Source organism: Dendropsophus ebraccatus, chromosome 3, assembly GCF_027789765.1.
Source record: "Dendropsophus ebraccatus isolate aDenEbr1 chromosome 3, aDenEbr1.pat, whole genome shotgun sequence".
Lineage (NCBI taxonomy): Eukaryota > Metazoa > Chordata > Amphibia > Anura > Hylidae > Dendropsophus > Dendropsophus ebraccatus.
The window spans coordinates 183,743,136-183,766,398 of NC_091456.1; the positions used below are offsets into that span (position 1 = coordinate 183,743,136).

The window sequence follows — 23,263 nt, forward strand, 5'->3', positions numbered from 1 at the left end:
ATGGAAATATTGTATGTGACCACTGTACTGGTTATAGGAAAAGTTTCTTAATTTCCTTGAACGTATCAGGTTTAAAGAAATATCAAAAACATCACCTGTAATTCATGTAGTGAAGATTCCTCCTGTGAGTATGGCAGTAACATGTATAGTGAGAATATTTACTTCATGTACAGTATTTTTTATGTTATATAGACTTTAAAAAATGAATAATATTTCCGGCTGTGTAGTAAAAGAGTTTTTTTATGAGTTTGTACTGGATTATAAAACTATGGCTGCTGCCTCCAGGACCAGGACCACACCTGTCCATAAACTGTGCAGTACTGCTCAATGGTGGCGGGCTGCAGACATGGACACAAGCTGTGGACAGGCATGGTGTGCTCTCTGGATGATAGTACTCATGTTATTCTAATTCTTTGCAACTCTCCTGCACATGCTGCTCAGGGTTTTGCAGCTTAGTTCCATTGAAGTGAATAGAGCTGAATTGTAATACCCTGTTTCCCTGAAAATGCCGGCCGAACAGAACACCGTGGCATACAGCTGGGATTCTTTTTAGCCTTCCGCCGTTCCCGCTCCCCTACCTTCACCGTCCAGCTGCATACCGGACATAAAGACCGTCACCTGCCGCTAACCCCGATCTTTCCTTCCGCGACCTTCACTTGTAAATGTGGAGGCAAGACATCAAGAGGCCCATCGCCTGCCGCTATCCCTGTAGTCCCCTATTTCCAGAAAGCTACTCACAGTCTGCTGTTATCCCGTCACCTGTTGCCATGATGTGCGCTGTCCCTGCTGTGCTGTACAAGTCTGCTGTGGTGAGTGCCTCCTGGTGGCTGGAAGCTGCCATACCGAACGCAATGTTCCTGCTGTGCTGTACAAGTGTGCTGTGGTGAACTCCCCCCTGTGGCCGGAAGCTGCCATACCATGCGCTGTCCCTGCTGTGCTGTATGAGTATGCTGTGGTGAGCTCCCCCCTGTGGCTGGAAGCTGCCATACAGTGCGCTGTTCCTGCTGTGTTGTACGAGTGTGCTGTGGTGAGTTTCCCCTGTGGCTGGAAGTTGCCATACTGTACACTGTCCCTGCTGTGCTGTATGAGTGTGCTGTGGTGAGCTCCCCCTGGTGGCTGGAAGCCACAATATCGTCCCTGCTGTACAAGTGGTCTAGGAATTGTTGTGGGAGATGGTTACAGCCTACCCTGTTGATAAAAGTTGATACCCCATGTCTATTGTTGGAAGTCATGTGATTATATTGGTCTCATATGGCCACCGGCTGCCTATTGCAGACACTACTTGCAGATTTCATCAGTAAATTACATTGTATATTACTTACTATTTTATTATATACTAAGCGTCTTACGTCCTGAAAACCCCCATTATATTCTTCCAGGGAGAGGGAATGTGAGCAGGCAGCTACTTCTCTTCATGTCTCATCCTGTGGACATATTGGCCTTCACTCTTTTCAGATATCACATTAAAATGGCAGCGCTCCATCTGTTATCAGGGGAACACCTCATTCCTGTAAATTCTGGGAAAATAATCCTCAAAATTCAGATTATAATTAAGATGCCCAGGCTTATTTTTCTATTTGACATCGAGCATTATCATATAGAGATATGCTGGCAAAAACTGGTGTCTGGTACTTATCAGCTGCTGTATGTCCTGCACGAAGTGGTGTATTCTCTCCAGTCTGACACAGTGCTCTCTGTTGCCACCTCTGTCCATGTTAATGAACTGTCCAGAGCAGCAGCAAATCCCCATAGAAAACCTCTCCTGCTCTGGACAGTTCCTGAAATGGACAAAGGTGGCAGCAGAGAGCACTGTGTCAGACTAAACGCTGTTAAAATTATTATTAGATCCTGTTATCTTTAATGGTCAATTAACCTTTGGAAGGTCTACTAAAGGGATAAATTCCATCTAGCAAAGAGAATAGAAATAACAGGCAGCGAGTGTGAACTTACTGTGCTACTCAGTTGGTTTGGCTTTGGACCACACCAGGGAGCGGAGACTAAGGGTATGTTCACACAGAGCAAATACCACCAGGTGCCAAGTGCCACCAGGATGCAGATGCTGGACTCCGGCAGCTAGAGGGCACCAGGTCTCTCCACAAGTGCGGCCCCAGTGTGAGCAGCAGCTGGTCCCCAAGAACGAGACAGAGTTGGTGCCAGCCACCAGGGAACAGGCTGAGTATATGTAGTCAGCAAGCCGGACAATTAGCAGGAGAGTTAGCGGAGTACCAGGGATCGTAGTCAGATAGGCAAAGGATCAGGGAACACGGCTTCAGAGGCAGGTCAGATAATCCGACTCGATAACAGGAGAGGTACATGGTACAGATGGATCAGGCAAAAGGCGTAATCTGAAGAACAGGCACAATTCAGAATTCACAGAGAGTCGGCAGAACCAGAACACAGACACCTTTGCTTGCAATGCAAAAATCCAACAATGCTCAGGCAGAAAGGAGCAGACCGAGCTCTTTTAAATAGGTGCAGGTGGCTCTGGATTGGCAGATGGCAGTAGCAGGTGGAGACAAGCTGACTCTATAAATCCATTACAGCTGACCGCCTGTGCACCATAGTGGCCAGAAGGGTCACTGCAGCAGAAGGTGGAAGAAAACACCGGACAGAATGGTGCTGCGTTACAATAGACTGGCCACATATTGGTCGAAATGTCATAAATGTACTGGTGATGCAACCCATAGAAGAATAAAAAGAGACATACATTGTTGTTACTCCCAAAAACTGAAGACAGGTTTATTTATTACGTGGGAATACAGAAATCTAATGGTCATACGACCCTCGAAAAGTCTAATGGAAACATAGATTGTTGTTACTCCAATGACTGAAGATCTGATGATGGTCATATATTTGGAAATGACAAATCTGATGGTTGTGAAGAGATCTCGAAGAGGCCAAGATGTTCCCTCCAAGTACTACTTAGCGGTATACATCACATATTAGTCAGAAAGACAGAAATCTTAAGGCCATACAACTCATGAAGAAGAGACAGATTGTTGTTACTTCAAGTATTCGAGGTGGGTGGTCATAAAATGGTGAGAATGTTAGGGTTCTAAGGGTACTATTCCACGGGCCGATGGGGGCCCGATCAATAATGTAAACCAGCGCCGCTCTGCTAGATCAGCTCTCGTTTACTGGGCCTATTACACGGCCCGATAATCATTTAGCGAGGGCTGCAGGGACATCTTTACCGATGTCCTTGCAGCCCTTGTTTAAACACCATACATTACCTGTCCATGCTGCAGGTCTTCTCCTGCTCTCCTTCTTCCTCCCGGTCCCACGCGCAGCTGCAGCTTTGGTGCGGCCTGTCTGAGCTGACAGACCGCTCAGCCAATTACTGGCCGCAATGGTCCTGGCCAGTGATTGGCTGAGTGGTCTGTCAGCTAAGACAGGCCGCTCCGAAGCTGCTGCTGCACGCCGGACTGGGAGGAAGAAGGAGAGCTGGAGAAGACCTGCAGCATGGACAGGTGTATGGAAGTATGGTGTTTGTAAAATAGTCGGTCGCCCGCCATGCATCGCTATTCCATGCAGCGATGCGCGGTCGGTGCCTGATGATTTTAGGTTTGAACTTAAATAAACTATCAGCCGATGACACGATCATCTGCTGATCTTTGTATCTATTCCAGAGAACGATAATCGGCAGATTATCGACTCCGTGGAATAGGACCCTAATGCTCCTAGAATCATTAAAAGGACTAGGTGAGACAAGACTGTACTGTATGATAGTGGATAGGAAGAAGGGCAATGGGCACGCAGTCCTTGAAAAGTCACATAGATGGTTGCTGCTCTACAACTACAATCTGCATGGTCACGGCTGAGGAGTCGGTGATCAGTAGCGGATTATAATAGGTCTGTTTTGGGCGGTAGACCGGGGCCCTGAGCTGACTACAGTTCTGACATGATTTGCAAAAAAAAAATTGCTGCTTTTTTACCGCAATTTTGCACAAATCAGGGCATCATGACATTATCTATCCTATACTATGAACACCACGCTAGTGTTGCCATAGTTACAGTGGGATAGGAGGGGGCCAGGCCTGGTGAACAGCCCGGGGCCTATGGTAAATTTAATCCTGTCTGTGATGGTTTGGTAATGATTAGTGTTGAGCGAACTTGCCAAACTGTTCGGGTTTAGCAACATTCTCCGAACCCAAACGCTCGCCATATGCGGTGTGGAGAATTGGATGCCGCTTTAGGAAAACTTACATACAGCCTATACAACCCAGTGTTCACTCAACACAAGTAATGATACAAGATACACAATATAAAGCGAGGTTTCCCATGGATCTTTTACGGATGGTCGTACAGAGGAGTGACCGTACCATCCTTCCACTCGATCAGGATCTCTCCGTGTCTCAGGGTCGGGGTGTTGGAATCTGGACCCGGATAGTCAGACTGGTCAGCCTTGCCTGTTAAAGGGGATTGCTCATAGGAGGAACCTAACTTATGATGAGGCTTGACGTTGTTTGGCAATGCTGATAGAAGTTTCCGCTTCCTGTAAGGCAAAATAATATTAAGAGCACGGCCACGTGTAGACACAATGGGGGAGATTTATCAAACATGGTGTAAAGTTAAACTGGCTCAGTTGCCCCTAGCAACCAATCAGATTCCACCTTTCATTTTCCAAGGAGTCTGTGAGGAATGAAAGGTGGAATCTGATTGGTTGCTAGGGGCAACTGAGCCAGTTTCACTTTACACCATGTTTGATAAATCTCCCCCAATGAGGTGTTAAGTAGAGCGGGCTCCGTTGCCCCTAGCAACCAATCAGATTCCACTTTTCATTCTTCACAGATTCCTTGGAAAATAAAAGGTGGAATCTGATTGGTTGCTAGGGGCAACTGGGACAGCTCTACTCTACGCTAATTTGATAAATCCCCCCTAATACATGTATAAGACTCTTGCATCGTTTGACTTTGACTTACTTGTTGACACGAACATTCAATACTAGGATGACCACCCCCAGTATGAACGTGAAGGGGCTTAGGACCAGCATGGCCGTTCTCCATCCACTGCCTACAGGAAGAGGAGTAATATTAAATACATTTAGGTTTAATAAGGCTCCAAAATTCGGTGTGAATTTATTTAAAGGGGCAAAATTCTTTCAAATAAACTGGTGCCAGAAAGTGCAAGAGATTTGTAATTTTCTTCTATTTAAAAAAAATCTCGTCTTCCAGTACTTATCAGCTGCTGTATGTCCTGCAGAAAGAGGTGTATTTTTTCCAGTCTGCAGAGCAGGAGAGGTTTTCTATGGGGATTTTCCGCTGCTCTGGATAGTTACTGACATGGACAGAGGTGGCAGCAGAGAGCACTGTGTCACACTGGAAAGAATACAACACTTCCTGCAGGACATACAGCAGCTGATAAGTACTGGAAGACAAGATATTTTTAATAGAAGTAAATTACAAATCTCTGGCACTTTCTGGCACAAGTTGATTTGAGAAAAAAAAACTATTTTTGGGTGAATTACCCCTTTAATAATAGATCAATATTGGGATCAGAGCTCCAACCTTTCTGCTTCCCTACCCAGAACTATAGAGGTACATGAAGAAATTTTGTAGACACCTTTAGTGGACTCTAGTGATATAACTTTATTAAAGAAAACCTATACTTATTTTTTTACATGGCCCCTCTGCCGCCACTAATGGCTGTGTGGAGAACTGCAGGGCTGCTGAAGCTCTAGTCCTGGCACAGTTACATATTGCTATTGCTTCTGTTTGCAGTGTTAGCAAGATTGAGCCTCCCCCGTTGTCTATTCTAATGCAGAAGTTGTGAAAGGAGAGCTACAGCTATGGCACAATGTAGTAGAGTAATCCCTGCTCCCTCTGCTACAGGCTGCCACAACTTCAGCGCTATTGACACAGACAGCTTACCCAAGAGTAATGTCTATTCTAATGCTAACATGCATTATATAGGTTTTAGGGAGGCTCAGTATTGCCAGCGGATATGTGCTTGTGCCAGGACCAGGAGTTGAGCAGCCCTGCAGTTCCCGACACAGCCATTGTTGGCAGCAGAGGGGGCCATGTCCCCCTTTACTTCTACTCGATGTATAGAAAAAAAGTATACACTTTCTTTAATAAATTTATATGACTAAGGTATATAACTGTATTAACCGCCACCGCAGAAGAGGTTTTCTATGGGGATTTGCTACTACTCTGGACAGTTCCTGACATGGACAGAGATGGCAGCAGAGAGCCTGGAGAGAATACACCACTTCCTGCAGGGCATACAGCAGCTGATAAGTACTGGAAGACTTGAGATTTTTAAATAGAAGTAATTAATAAATCTGTATAACTTTCTGATACCATTTAAATATTTTTTTTTTGCCAGAGAACCCCTTTAATTCCTGCAGCACCCCTTTTTATAGTGAAAGGATTTGGGGGTAATGTATGACAATACTTACCATCTTCTTCCAGGACATAGATCCTTTCAGTCAGTCTGTCCCAGGAGCTCGCAAACTGCTCACCACCTATAAACGTATTAATGGAGAGAACCAAATGTGACTCCAACAGAACAATGACTAGCAGATCCAGCTCGACTTTAATGAGGCCTCTCTGGTCTCTGCCATGGTGTCATGTATTTTCTATGGCACAGCATGCTGAGCTATATAGTCTGCTATTGTTAAAGGGGTACTCCAGCAAAAAAAAAAAATCAACTGGATTCAGAACGTTATATAGATTTGTAATTTACTTCTTTTTAAAAATCTCCAGTCTTCCAGTACTTATCAGCTTCTGTATGTCCTGCAGGAAGTGGTGGATTCTCTTCAGTCTGACACAGTGCTCTCTGCTGCCACCTCTGTCCATGTCAGGAACTGTCCAGAGCAGGAGAGGTTTTCTATGGGGATTTGCTACTGCTCTGGACAGTTCCTGACATGGACAGAGGTGGCAGCAGAGAACACTGTATCAGACTGGAAATAATTTACCACTTCCTGCAGGACATACAGCAGCTGATAAGTACTGGAAGACTGGATATTTTTCCTTTTAAATAGAAGTTATTTACAAATCTATATAACTTTCTGAAACCAGTTGATTGGAAAGAAAATACATTTTGCTAGAGCACTCCTTTGAAGTAAACATGCTAGCCTATTAGACTCACCACTGTCTGTGGTATAAGTATGTCCAGGCGCTGGCGTTGCGGTGACGCTCTCACTCATGTCCAGCATATGGGGAGAGGTTTTCGTTCCATCAGCGATGTTTATGAATTTTGCTTTAAAAAAAAAAAAAAAAAAAAAAAAAGCACAAAAAGGTAACTGTACATTTCCCTACATCAGATAATGTGCAGACACTGAACAAGCGGTAAACAAATTTTAGCTCTACAACCTGCAGAATTATCAATGCAGCTGTGGAGTATACTATGGGCATGCAAAACATAACTTGGATATATTGCTGCCCATTATAAGAAAAACAATTCTTTCCATGCTTGTTATTATCTATTCAGTCTCCTTCCCCCAGTTCTCAGCTGCTTCTTTCTGCTAAAGACAAATAAATCTGTGTGAGCTTTTCTCTCCGTCTCCACCTTCTCCCTTTCTTTGCTGAGACAGCTGATGTAAACAAGTCCATGGCAGGCTGTATCTGCAACATTGTAGCTTCTTTGTAATGCCAGGAGGATTAATCACAGTGAGTTCATCACCAACTTGACCTCTGAATAATTCTTCCAGCATTACAAAGTTGGCACAAAGTTGCAGATAAAGCCTGACAGGGACTTGTTTACATCAGCCGTCTTAAAAGGGGGGGGGGGGGGGGGGGGGGGGGGGGGGGGGGGGGCAGAATGAACAGCTCAAACACAGTTGTTTGTGTCTTCAACAGAAAGTAGCAGCCCAGAACTGGGGGAAGGAATTGTAAGGCCTAATTCACACATCAGTATTTTTCATCTGTTTTCCCGGACCAGAAGAAACAGAATCCATTACAACCCATTATTTTCAATGGTGCTATTCATACATCCAGTTTTTTTTTTTGCTGATCCGCAATCCGTGACAAAAAAAAAAAAACGGACACGTAATACGGTCTGTAATTACGGAACGGACACCCCAATAGAAGTCTATGGAGAGCACAAAATTTGCGGAGAGTACATTGCAATCCGCAAAACCATCCGTATCACAGATCAGTTTTTTTGTGACATCACCAAGCTCCTTCTGCCAGAAATATTCTGCCTGATAGAAATGACTTTAGAATGACCCCCAGATGACCAGGTGACCTTTTTGGGGGGGTTGGCACAGCGTCTGACATCATTTTTGCCATCCCCTCTTTTTTCTTCACTACAACTTTTTTTGCAGATCCGCAAAAAACGGATAAAAATACGGAACACAATACGGATGCAAAACGGATGATTGCGGATGAAAAATAGAGGATCTAGATTTTTATTCAGGAAAACATACTGACGTGTGAACAAGGCCTTGGTCTCACCATGGGCAGCAACATATCAAAAGCTCAAAAGTAGGGATGGTCCGAACCTGCCGGGGTTAGGGATCGTACGAACCCGAACTCTCGGCAATGATTCCCGCTGTCTGTCCGCTCCGTGGAGAGGGTGGATACAGCGGGAGGACCGCCTGGAAAACTGGGATACAGCCATAGCCATAGGCTGTATCCCAGTTTTCCAGGCGCTCCTCCCGCTGTATCCACCCTCTCCACAGAGCGGGCAGACAGCGGGAATCTGGTGCCGAGCGTTCGGCGGGAATCTGATGCCGAAGGACAGCCCACTCAGCCAGTCAGTGACTTGGGAAGGACTCCGATGCAGTCACTGATTGGCTTAGCGGGCTGTCCATCAGCTAGTACAGGAAGTAGGAGGAGTCAAAAATGCCTTCCGGGGGGGGGGGGGTGTCTCAGGGTCGACCACGCAGGCACAGGGAGAGGTAAGCAATGATTACTTGTTATGTTGCAACAGCCGGTCTCCTCCTTTGAGTTAATGAATCTGCCATCGATTTATTTAGTCTTGTAACAGTTGTTCTCCTTACCTTAGAGCAGGGGTCCCCAAACTGTTTACACAGCGGAACAGTTCACTGTCCCTCAGAGCGGTGGAGGGCCGGACTATATGCTGCTGCTATATCTGGTCCTCGGGGAGCTGCTGCTGCTGGAGAACGACACTGTCTCTGCCCATGAGGAGGAGGTGGAGTGGAGGATCATACTGCTCATCTGTCTCTGGTCCGGGGGAGGAGCATTGGGGGGCGGCTTAGGATGACTGAGCATGCTGGGAGCTGTAGTATTACCATAGCCACACAGGATCATGCTGGGAGCTGTAGTTCTACCAAAGCCACACAGAATCATGCTAGGAGTTGTTGTATTACTATAGCCACACAGGATGATGCTGGGAGCTGTAGTATTACCATAGCCACACAGGATCATGCTGGGAGTTGTAGTTCTACCACAGCCACACAGAATCATGCTAGGAGTTGTAGTATTACCATAGCCACACAGGATGATGCTGGGAGCTGTAGTATTACCATAGCCACACAGGATCATGCTAGGAGTTGTAGTTCTACCACAGCCACACAGGATCATGCTGGGAGTTGTAGTTCTATCACAGCCATACAGAATCATGCTGGAAGTTGTAGTTCTACCTCAGCCACACATGAGCACCAACACACACACATTCCATTAACACACAAATTCCACTAACACACACACACACATCTATCCATCCATCCATACATACATACATACATACTGTATACATGCAGGCCCGCTTCTGCCATGAGGCGGAATGAGCCTTCCGCCTCAGGCGGCAGAATTTGCGGTCCGGCAGGGGGCGGCATTATGTCCCCCCTGCTGTCATTTTTGTTAAGTATCCGGGGGGGATGCCGGCTATCACTCGGGGCGGCCGCCTGAGGTTTGCCTCAGGCGGCAGAAACCCTTGAATCGGCCCTGTATACATGTACTTACCCACACAGCAGTAGCAGTGGAGGATGACACTGTCTCTGAAAGAAGGATCATTCTCCTCATCTGTCTCCATCGGGAGGGGGGCGGGGTTGGGGTATTTGTTGGCTTGGAGATGCTGTGAGGGGCGGGGGATGGTGCCAGGCTGCAGTGACATGTCCGGGGGAGAGGAGCTTTCTCCTTGCTGTCTCTTAGCAAGGCTGCTGTGCATAGGCGGGGGCGGGATGAACGGCCTCAGGGGGCCGCATGTGGCCCGCAGGCCGTAGTTTGGGGACCCCTGCCTTAGAGAGTCACCAAGGAGTCTGAGCTTGTAACAACTTTTACAAGACTGAATGAATCAAGTGCCTATTCATTAGATCCCGGTTCGGTTAATCTCACTGATTTGCACAGCCCTAAAAACACTGAGGATGTCAAATGATGAATATTATGTAATTTGCCACAACCACACAACGTCCTTTTTTGGCCGTTTGGCAGCCGTTTTTGACACCCGTTATTTCACGGCCAAATAACGTCCTTCATTTCAAAATAAAGACCAAATAACATCTATTTGGTCAAGAAATGATGGCTGCAAAAAAAAAAAAAGTCCACTAAATGGCCAGAAAAAAGCCGTTGTGTGGTCGTGGCCATTGAGTGGCCCCACAATGCATTGTTCCTCTAACCTTCATAGGAGCCAGTTGTCACTTCTTCTGGATATGGCTGGGTACTTGGCCCTGGGGGAGATGTTGGATTGAACGTCCTTGGTGAATGACTCTCTGCACAAACCGATGAATCCTGCAGCGTTTTCCATTTGCTGAATTTATCCATTCCGCTGGACATGAAGACTTTCTTGGTCCCTTGCTTGGCGGTCAGATGTAAGTCGTGGCCGTAGAGCCTGAGGTGACCTCTCTGGTCACACGTCCAGGCCTGGTTCCTGGTTCCTTCACAAGGTTCTATCTTCAGGGTGTGAAGGTTGTGAGATTTGGTCACCGTTAAGCACTTGTTACTGTGGACGTTGATGATGGAGTTGGTGCCCAGGTCCCAGGCCCAGTGCTGGTAATCCGAGGTAACCTTACACTTGGCCAGTGAGACTCTGCCGGTGTCTTCAGCAGCATGGATGCACTTATCCAGATGGAGGTTTCTGATCATGAACTTCTCACCCTGGGTGACTGTGGATGACAAAAAAATACATAACTATATATATACTGTTGTTAGACAATACCACATTTTAATGCTAGTTATCATGATCATGCTTGGACTCAAGCCATCCAGTACTTATCAGCTGCCGTATGTCTTGCAGGAAGGGGTGTATTCTCTCCAGTGTGACACACTGCTCTCTGTTGCCACCTCTGTCCATGTCAGGAACTGTCCAGAGCAGGAGAGGTTTTCTATGGGGATTTGCTACTACTGTGGACAGTTCCTGACATGGACAGAGGAGGCAGCAGAGAGCACTATGTCAGATTGGAAAGAATACACCACTTCCTGCAGGGTATACAGCAGCTGATAAGTACTGGATTTTTTTAAAAAGTAGAACTAATTTACATATCTGTATAACTTTCTGACACTTGAATTAAACATTTTTTTTTCTTTTCTGGAGTACCCCTTTAAGTAGAAATGTTCTTTAACATAATAGATATGGAATAATAAATAATAATAATGATAATAATAATGATATTAATAATATCATCATCATTATTATCTTTATCATTATCATTCATTATTACTATCATTATTATAATTTTTATTATTATTATTTATTATTTTATTATTATCATCAATAAAATAATAATAAAAATAATAAAATTAAAGGGGTAGTGGGTCGACAACGTCATCTTCGTGAGGCCGGCCGGACCACTCCAGCCGTCCCACATGTTGGCCACACTCTGCCGCGTCATCAGTGGCTCGGCCGTGATTGGCTGAGCATAACTTGAGACCCTTATACTTACCCCGTGCACAAAGTCCCGCTCCTGGACCGGCTCCCGTTGCCGAGATATCACCGTTGGAAGACCGTCGCGCCAGCATCAGAGGTTAGTCTGACGCTCATAGAGAATGACGGCTCTGATGAGCGCACGCTGGGCTTCCGACGGTGATATCTCGGCACGGGAGCGAGTCCAGGAGCGGGACTTTGTGCATGGTGTAAGTATAAGGGTCTCTAGCGGGGGGCGGCCGGGCTCTGCCCCGGCACGGGGGGTGACAGGTTCCCTTTAAATAACACACATTACAAAGTTGTATAACTTTGCAATGTGTGTTATTTAGTGAATAAATGTTAAACGCTGCACTACCCCTTTAATATTAATACTAAAAATTAATAATGATAATAATAAATAATAAGTGATGATGATGATAATGATAATAATAATAATAATAATAATAATAATAAATCCTAGCTATTAGCATGTGGTCAGTGTTTTCCCTGACTGTCTAGGAATTATTATTTTTCCGTCTTGTATTTTCAGAAATATTCACCACTGTGTAGTCACATGGTCAGCGGACATTGTGAGCTATGTATACACCGCTAAGAATTATAAACACTGGCCGCTAAAGATAAAGGTAGTTACGGGCCCAAGGGGATCGCCATTGTCTCCTACTTCATAGGATGGGAAGAAACAGTAACATTAAGAAGCCAGACAGGAAATACCTGCTCCTTCCTAGAGACTCCCATCATAATGAAGAGACATTGGCTGCGTATGCAAATCACATCATTGTATTCCAGTTCTATCTTCTGCTCTGTCGTCTGTGTAGCGTACCCCACTTATTACTACATCCCTGACTACATCATTATTATTGTGCTTTATTAGAGTACAAAGATGTTGTAGAAGGAAGGGGCCTCGATATGAAACCATGAGCAGAGAGGAGACACTATGAAGAGTGGCCTAAGCTATCCACCATTGGCTGTGTCAGGAACTGCAGGGCTGCTCAAGTCCTCCCCCCCGACACAGTTACATATTGAATACCTAATGATGTAGTCATATATTTTGTCACCACTAGGTGGCAGTAACAACTTAACACTCAGGCCGTAGGTTGTTGACACAGCCAGTTTAGCACTGGTGTATGTAAGTGATTATTAAAAGGCCTTGTAAATAGGATGTAATTACTACTCTAGGTTTGGATATTAAAGCCTTGCCAGATAATACATTTCACACAATTAATTTTGGGGTAGGTTGGAAAAGGGAAATTTTGCAGCTTCCAGACATAATCCAGACTAGCCATATGTTGTTGATACAGCCAGTTTAGCAGTTTAGTTAAGTGATTAGTAAAGTATCATGTAATTACTTCTCTACTTTTCTATGACAGTAACTAGCCAGATAATACTAGTCTAATAAATAGCAAAGAAACTCATTGTATTTTATAAATAAATGTTGAACACAAAGAAAGAGGACACAAAAAACACATTCTTAGACTCTTGGCTGAGGAGGCTGCACCCAGAGAAGCTGAAGATGAAGAGAAGTCACCTAGTGATTATTTCTGAGCCACTGAGCGCGGACAGAGAAGCTTCTCCTAGACACCGGGACACCAGCTCTACAGACATTTACATACAGATCATCTACATTATTCATCCTGTAGAATTTCTCCTACTACAGTATATATATATATATATATATATATATATATATATATATATGTACAGTGGTACAGTGGTACCTTGGTTTAAGAGTAACTTAGTTTAAGAGCGTTTTGGTTTAAGAGCGCACAGTTTTTTAAAGATGTGACTTGGTTTAAGAGCATTGCTTTGGTTTAAGAGCTCCCTGTACTGGATGAGAGAGGGAGTGGGGTCTACAGCCCTGTACTCCGACCATGGAAGTCTCCCTCACCTTCCAAATCATAGCAGATCCACTTCAGGCTGGGGCTCACATCAGGGGACAGGACTGTAGAGGTAATCTCTCTCCAGATAGAGAGCGCTGCATGTATGTGCCCACATCTGCCCTGCTCATTCCTTTATGCTCCCTGCAGTCTCTGTCCGTCCTTGTGTTTCCCATCCTCTCCATTCCTGTACAGTAACTTATAATATCACATATTCTGCTGTTTCTGAATGTTTGTTTTATTAGTTTTACATGTTATTCAGAATAATAAATCATTATTTTGGGGTGAGGAACCAATTGTCTGCATTTCTATGATTTCTTATGGGAAAATTAGCTTTGGTGTAAGAGTGGATTTGGATTTCAAGCATGGTCCCGGAACGAATTATGCTCGTAATCCAAGGCACCACTGTATATATATCATGAAGAGAGGAGGATTTGGTACAGGACTCTCTATAGGGCAGAGCTGGAGTGTAACTATGCTTCTCTATAGGGCAAACAATTATAAGAGATTTAAATGTTCTTGTATATAGGGGCAGTATTATAGTAGTTATATTCCTGTATATAGGGGGCAGTATTATAGTAGTTATATTCCTGTATATAGGGAGCAGTATTATAGTAGTTATATACCTGTATATAGGAGCAGTATTATAGTAGTTATATTCTTGTATATAGGAGCAGTATTATAGTAGTTATATTCCTGTATATAGGGGGCAGTATTATAGTAGTTATATTCTTGTATATAGAAGCAGTATTATAGTAGTTATATTCTTGTATATAGGAGCAGTATTATAGTAGTTATATTCTTGTATATAGGGGCAGTATTATAGTAGTATATTCTTGTATATAGGAGCAGTATTATAGTAGTTATATTCTTGTATACAGGAGTAGTATTATAGTAGTTATATTCTTGTATATAGGAGCAGTATTATAGTAGTTATATTCTTGTATATAGGAGCAGTATTATAGTAGTTATATTCCTGTATATAGGAGCAGTATTATAGTAGTTATATTCTTGTATATAGGAGCAGTATTATAGTAGTTATATTCCTGTATATAGGGAGCAGTATTATAGTAGTTATATTCTTGTATATAGGAGCAGTATTATAGTAGTTATATTCTTGTATATAGGAGCAGTATTATAGTAGTTATATTCTTGTATATAGGAGCAGTATTATAGTAGTTATATGTCCCCAATGTCACAGGACCAGACCCAAAAAGCCCCACCAAAACCCAGCCAGCACCACCGGCGGGGAAGGCTGCCCCCAAACGACACAAGTATGGATATGGTATTACACTTACCATTGCTGCTCTCACAGAATGGGGAAGACATAGGGTCCAGACATGTGAGCACAGGCATATCCTGCTAATTTTGGTCATGTGGGTCTTATAAAGGAGTGCGAGCTGTTCAGAGAGGGAGAACTGTAAAACACGAACTGGAGAGAATGGAACCGCTGCACATCCCATCTATGGCTGATACTAATGCCGCTAGGCCTATATTAAAAATCAACACCAGAGTGTCTGTATATGAATTGATCAAGCCATATTGCCCCGTGTACCACCGCGCAGGTCCTCTGGTCCACACGGGTCCCTACGCTAACTCCACACCGTGTCGGTCAGCGACCGCCAACCCCGCAAAGCGTGCCCCTGCAGGGAAGGGAGGCCATGGAATGGCCCCGCAACCCCAATGTCACAGGACCAGACCCAAAAAGCCCCACCAAAACCCAGCCAGCACCACCGGCGGGGAAGGCTGCCCCCAAACGACACAAGTATGGATATGGTATTACACTTACATTATAGTAGTTATATTCCTGTATATAGGGGCAGTATTATAGTATTTATATTCTTGTATATAGGAGCAGTGTTATAGTAGTTATATTCTTGTATATAGGAGCAGTATTATAGTAGTTATATTCTTCTATATATGGGCGTATTATAGTAGTTATATTCTTGTATATAGGGGCAGTATTATAGTAGTTATATTCCTGTATATAGGGAGCAGTATTATAGTAGTTATATTCTTGTATATAGGAGCAGTATTATAGTAGTTACTGCCCCTATATACAAGAATATAACTACTATAATACTGCTCCCTATATACAGGAATATAACTACTATAATACTGCCCCTATATACAAGAATATAACTACTATAATACGCCCATATATAGAAGAATATAACTACTATAATACTGCTCCTATATACAAGAATATAACTACTATAATACTGCTCCTATATACAAGAATATAACTACTATAATACTGCTCCTACATACAAGAATATAACTACTATAATACTGTCCCCTATATACAAGAATATAACTACTATAATACTGCTCCTATATACAAGAATATAACTACTATAATACTGCCCCCTATATACAGGAATATAACTACTATAATGCGGTTCAGGGAAGAAACAGAGTGCTGCACCTCACACCTATGGCTGATACTAGTGCCGCTTGGCTAAATAAAAAACACATCAGAATTTTGTGTATGAATTGATCAAGCCATACTGCCCCATGTACCTCGTGCCGGTATCTGATACACATGGGTCCCTACACTAAGTCCACACCGTGCCAGTCAGTGGCCACCAACCCCGCAGGCGTGCACAGCCAGGGAACGGGGGCCATGGGACGGCCCTGCGACCCCCATGCCACAGGACCAGACCCAAAAACACCACACCAGAACCCGGCCAGCACCGCCGGCGGAGAAGGTCGCCCCCAAGCAGCACAAGTCTGGATAAGGTATTGCGCTCACCATAGCTGCAGCAAACAGAATGGGAAAAAACAGGAGGGATTAAAACCATGTGCACTCAGGTGTCTCCTGCTAATTGCGGTCATGTGGGTCTCACCAGGAGGAGTGCAATACACGGAGAAAAGAGAGAAACAAAATGCGGTTCAGGGGAGAAACAGAGTGCTGCACCTCACACCTATGGCTGATACTAGTGCCGCTTGGCTAAATAAAAAACACATCAGAATTTTGTGTATGAATTGATCAAGCCATACTGCCCCATGTACCTCGTGCCGGTATCTGATACACATGGGTCCCTACACTAAGTCCACACCGTGCCAGTCAGTGGCCACCAACCCCGCAGGCGTGCACAGCCAGGGAACGGGGGCCATGGGACGGCCCTGCGACCCCCATGCCACAGGACCAGACCCAAAAACACCACACCAGAACCCGGCCAGCACCGCCGGCGGAGAAGGTCGCCCCCAAGCAGCACATATACAGACACTCTGGTGTTGATTTTTAATATAGGCCTGGCGGCATTAGTATCAGCCATAGATGGGATGTGCAGCCGTTCCATTCTCTCCAGTTCGTGTTTTGCAATTCTCCCTCTCTGAACAGCTAGCACTCCTTTATAAGACCCACATGACCAAAATTAGCAGGATATGTCTGTGCTCACATGTCTGGACCCTATGTCTTCCCCATTCTGTGAGAGCAGCAATGGTAAGTGTAATACCATATCCATACTTGTGTCGTTTGGGGGCAGCCTTCCCCGCCGGTGGTGCTGGCTGGGTTTTGGTGGGGCTTTTTGGGTCTGGTCCTGTGACATTGGGGTTGCAGGGCCGTTCCATGGCCTCCCTTCCCTGCACGTGCACGCTTTGCGGGGTTGGCGGTCGCTGACCGACACGGTGTGGAGTTAGCGTAGGGACCCGTGTGGACCAGAGGACCTGCGCGGTGGTACACGGGGCAATATGGTTTGATCAATTCATATACAGACACTCTGGTGTTGATTTTTAATATAGGCCTGGCGGCATTAGTATCAGCCATAGATGGGATGTGCAGCCGTTCCATTCTCTCCAGTTCGTGTATAACTACTATAATACTGCTCCTATACACAAGAATATAACTACTATAATACTGCTCCTATATACAAAAATATATTATAGTAGTTATATTCTTGTATATAGGAGCAGTATTATAGTAGTTATATTCCTGTATATAGGGGGCAGTATTATAGTAGTTATATTCTTGTATATAGGAGCAGTATTATAGTAGTTATATTCTTGTATATAGGGGCAGTATTATAGTAGTTATATTCCTGTATATAGGGAGCAGTATTATAGTAGTTATATTCTTGTATATAGGAGCAGTATTATAGTAGTTATATTCCTGTATACAGGGGGCAGTATTATAGTAGTTATATTCTTGTATATAGGAGCAGTATTATAGTAGTTATATTCTTGTATATAGGGGACAGTATTATAGTAGTTATATTCTTGTATGTAGGAGCAGTATTATAGTAGTTATATTCTTGTATATAGGAGCAGTATTATAGTAGTTATATTCTTGTATATAGGAGCAGTATTATAGTAGTTATATTCTTGTATATAGGAGCAGTATTATAGTAGTTATATTCTTGTATATAGGAGGCAGTATTATAGTAGTTATATTCTTGTATATAGGGGCAGTATTATAGTAGTTATATTCTTGTATATAGGGGCAGTAATATAGTAGTTATATTCTTGTATATAGGAGCAGTATTATAGTAGTTATATTCTTGTATATAGGAGCAGTATTATAGTAGTTATATTCTTGTACATAGGAGCAGTATTATAGTAGTTATATTCTTGTATATAGGAGCAGTATTATAGTAGTTATATTCTTGTACATAGGAGCAGTATTATAGTAGTTATATTCTTGTACATAGGAGCAGTAATATAATCTTGTGTATAGAAGGCAGGATCCTCACACTTTTTTTGCTATTTATATAAAATATTATCATTCAAGTAATATAATTATTGGATAATTATCTACATTTATCATGATAGGGTTCGGTTTCCTGACATTACTATTTCTCTCAAACTGCTGTTTATTCCCAGATTTCTTATCCTCATATGAGTAGCTCCGGTGGTTTGGTCAGCTGCCATGTTTTCTTTCTGATATCATCTCCTATAATCTCCTTTGTGAGTCACATTTCTCCAGAATGCTGATAAATTTTGTTATTGTACATACTGACAAATTCTCCCATGGTTCATTTTTCATTAAGATGCACGCTACGCTATACATTCTCCAACCTATACCTGTCACCCATACGTATAGGCTACAATAGTCTTACCATCTGTGCTTTTCCAGTGCTGCATATTACTTAGAGGCAAGTTTAATAATATCTCAACATCAACTATTTTGTGCTCATCCTGGATAATCATGTAGCCGGTAGAAAGACAGCGGCACTCACCTGTGTATATGCTGTATTACATAAAACATAGGATCAACAACAGATAGATGCCAGCCGGGTGCAAGGTACACCAAGCTGGTGTTAGTCTGTTGATGTCTGCATGTTTTATGTTATAAAGTTTTAAAAAAATAAAGAAGTCCATGAAAAGCATACACAGGTGAGTGCCGCTGTTTTTTTTACTTCCTACATAATTGACTGTTCTGTGTATTTGCGGCTTGAGCACCACTTGGCTTTTCTACTGGAATGTCCCATAGATTGCAGCCTATATACACTGGTAAAGTGCCGCCATACTACTTCTATTGCAATTATGAAAAAAAAATGTTCTCATTCACTGACAGCAAGTAGTTATCTTAAAGGGGTTATCCAGCGAAAATCTTTTTATTTCAAATCAACTGGTTTCAGAAAGGTACATAGATTTGTAATTTACTTCTGTTTAAAAATATTAAGTCTTCTCATACTTATCAGCTGCTGTATGTCCTGCAAGAAGTGGTGTATTCTTTCCAGTCTGACACAGTGCTCTCTGCTGCCACCTCTGTCCATGTCAGGAATTTCCATAGAAAACCTCTCCTGCTCTGGACAGTTCCTGACATGGACAGAGGTGGCAGCAGAGAGCACTGTGTCAGACTGTAGAGAATACACCATTTCCTGCAGGACATACAGCAGCTGATAAGTACTGGAAGACAGGAGATTTTTTAAATAGATGTAAATAACAAATCTGTATAACTTTCTGAAACCAGTTGATTTGAAAGAAAATGATTTTCACTGGAGTTCCCCTTTAATAACAGTGAAGACCCGAACTAAAATCAAAACTATATAAAAAAAAACTTGCTGTACTATTTATTATACAATGATTGAGCTTTGTGTTCTTGGAAGTTGAAATCTTATGATAACCCAGCTTTATGAGTTAAAACTTCAGTACAAAGCTTGAATTCCCCAATTCCCATCACATATATTCTTTACTGATACAAAGCTGGAAAACCCCAATAACCTTCTATTACAATAGACAATAGACTGATAAATTATTATTAGCTGCCATTTTTCTGTACTCTTTCCTGTGATGTGAATGTAATAGAATATAATGGTAAAGCAGGCTGCACTAATTTTATACAGGAATCCAAAATCTGAATAGGCTTCTTATTAGTTGGGCTACTGCCCCCCTGTTGCTTGGTAAAAGGTTTGATAAATCTCCCCTTAAAGTGGTTGTCTCACAAAGCAAAGTTAAAATCAAATGTGTATCACAAACATACAGTTAGGTTTTCTCTCTGTCTCCCCCTCATCCCCCTCCCTTCTGAGACAGCTGATGTAAACAAGTCTCTGGCAGGCTTTATCTGCAACATTGTAGCTTCTTTGTAATGCAGAGTTATTCTGAGGTCAAGTTGCTGATTGAATCACTGTGATTAACCCTCCCAGCATTACAAAGTTGCTACAAGGCCTGGCAGAGCATTAACAAGGAGGAAACACAGCATCTGGTGATGTCCATGAGTTCAAGGCCTCAGGCAGTCATTGCTAGAAAAGGGTTTTCGAGTGCAGCGTTACCTTGGTTTAAAAGTAACTTGGATTGAGAGCGTTTTGCAAGAAATTGTAACTTGGTGTAAGAGCATTGCTTTGGTTTAAGAGCTCCCTGTACTGGGTGGGAGGGGGAGTTGGGGAGGGACATTGTCTGCATAGCATGGTCTACAGCACTGTACTCTGACCCAGGAAGTCCCCCTCACCAAATCATAGCAGATCCACTTCAGGCTGAGGCTTGCATCAGGGGACAGGACTGTGGAGGTAATCTCTTTACAGCTATAATCCCTCTCTCCTTTTATGTGCCCTCATCTGTCCTTCCATTCCTTCCTGCTCCCTGTAGTCTCTGACAGCCCTTGTGTTTCCCATTCTCTCATTTCCTGCTATAATGTGCCTGCACTCATTCTCAGCTATACATACTGCTGCTTTAATGTGCCTGCACTCACACTCAGCTATACACACTGCTGCTATAATGTGCCTGCCCTTACACTCAGCTATTCACACTGCTGCTATAATGTGCCTGCACTTACACTCAGCTATATACACTGTTGCTATAATGTGCCTGCACTTACATTCAGCTATACATACTGCTGCTATAATGTGCCTGCACTCGCACTCAGCTATACTCACTGCTTCTATAATGTTCTTGCATCTATACTCAGCTGTACACACTGCTGTATAGAAAAGTTTCTGTTACTGTCCCCCTGCACAGCTCTGTAATTCTAACTTCCTGATTGGCCCATGCTGAACACACCCCTTCCCCATTGCTGTCATGTGACCACACAGACCTCTGACAGGAGCCCTGCTTCTCTATTCTAGCCTGTTGTGCTACACTACTGCATTATGAGGATCTGCAGTTCCATCCTGTATCTACAAACTGCTGCTGTGTTATCAGGGTTATACAGTTACTATACATTATACTCCACATGCTGATTGCTATTCTGTACAGTAACTTATAATATCACATTCAGCTGCTTATAAATGTTTGTTTCATTTGTGTTATGTCATGTTATTCAGAATTCAGAAATTTTCTTTGGTATACGAGTGGATTTGGATTACAAGCACGGCCCTGGAACGAACTATGCTCGTAATCCAAGACACCACCGTATAAATAAATTATATATATATATATATATATATATATATATATATATATATAAAATTAAGAAAAAAAAAAAAATATATATATATATATATATATATATATATATATATGGGTTTACAATCACAACAGTATAATATTTCAATTTTTATAACATACATATAATACTATAATTATTACTATTATTACATAGCTATAATACTTTTATACATATATATATATATATATATATATATATATATATATATATATATATAATTATCATAATAATATAATGGTTTGCAATAATAATATTTCAGTACTTTATTATATACATATAATACCATTATATTCATAATTACTATAATTATTTATATATATATATATATATATATAAAATGGTTTACAATTACAATAATATAATATTTTATATACATATAGTACCACTATGATCATTATCACTATTGCTATGATACTTTTATATTGTTGTATTGCTATTATGACCTTGTTACAATTTGTTCTCATTTTAGAATATTATTGGGACTCACCCTTGGGCAGGACACAAAGAGAAACCAGCAGCCACACACTGGGAATCCCCATCATCTCCTGGAATAAGAGTAACACTCTATCTCCGTCTTTGTGAGTTTGGCATAAAGTGATAATCCTCGGGGCTGCAGAGAGTCTGGGCTTTTTCAGCTTTGGGGTGGAGTGACCATTCCTGTAAGGGAAGGGGTCTGCACAATGACGGGAAATCAGGCCTCGCCGTATTATAAAGAAAAACTTAGAAGGAGTTTTCTTTTGTCAGGCGGCAGCAGCCGGGGCTGAGGGGAGAATGTTAATCAGGGAGACAGAATCCATGATCTCCTCCCATCCATCCCCCCCTGCTCCTGTCCCCTTCTCCCTCCATATCATCAGTCAGACCACACAGGAATCCATTAAAGCTAATAGGGATCTAACTAGAGGCGCCATGTAGTCAGTGATCTGGTGACTCTATGCCACACCTTGATGCTAAACGTGCACTGATATAAGCGGAGCTGCTGATACCAGTCACACATAGAACACTGAAACTACAACACCAAGAAGGGCAAGACATAAGGTTATGCAAATCGGGAAATGAGCAGATGTCAGCAATGATCATGTTTTAACGCTCCGAGCATCAGTCTGTGGGGTGGGGGGTGGGGTGGGTCTTCAGTGTCAGATCGAAAGCAATATTTTTTCAGCCCCATAATCGGAGTTCTTGCAGTATGACGTGTGATGCCTCCTGTTCATTGATGTGCCGGTTATCACTACTTGTCTCAAACTCCGAAAAGAATCCTTAAAGTGAATGTGCCATCAGGGCCGGGCTGAAGCACTGGAGGCGGGTGACCCACCCCCAGTGGGAGAAAGCCCTTCCCCTGTATGATACAGCTCCACTGATTCTAATGAAGCCGCGTCATAGAGGGGGCGGGGGTTTGCTTCCACTGCGTCGCCCGCCTCCAGTGCTTCAAGCGACTCTGTACCCTCAATCTGACCCCCCAAACCACTTGTACCTTCGCATAGCTGCTTTTAATCCAAGATCTGCCCTGGGGTCTGTTCGGCAGGTGATGCAGTTATTGTCCTAAAAAACTACTTTTATACTTGCAGCCCCGTGCCCAACGGGCATGGCTTAGAATATCTGTGCCCTAAAATTGCACCACCCCTCCGTCCCTCTTCCCTACCCTCTTCATCATTAGGAATGCCACTGGAACATTTTCTCCATGCTGAACATTGCACAGGTGCCTTAACGATCCAGCCCATGTGCCGTGCTGACACAGGTGGGGAATAGGAGACAATCTGCCTGGAGCATTCCTAATGATGAGGAGGGTGGGGAGGAG

General features: G+C 43.1%; 1 protein-coding gene across 1 annotated transcript; it reads right to left on the reverse strand.

Moving 5' to 3' along the window:
- Positions 1 to 3,890: 3,890 nt before the first annotated feature.
- On the reverse strand, positions 3,891 to 22,232 carry LOC138787517 (uncharacterized). Its single transcript, XM_069964852.1, has 6 exons — positions 21,959 to 22,232; positions 10,526 to 11,011; positions 7,093 to 7,203; positions 6,401 to 6,466; positions 4,923 to 5,013; positions 3,891 to 4,495 (listed from the first exon to the last, which is right to left on the reverse strand). The coding sequence occupies exons 1-6, from the start codon at positions 22,011 to 22,013 to the stop codon at positions 4,291 to 4,293; spliced, it is 1,014 nt and encodes a 337-aa protein (XP_069820953.1). The 5' UTR covers positions 22,014 to 22,232; the 3' UTR covers positions 3,891 to 4,290.
- Between the last annotated feature and the right edge of the window lie 1,031 nt (positions 22,233 to 23,263).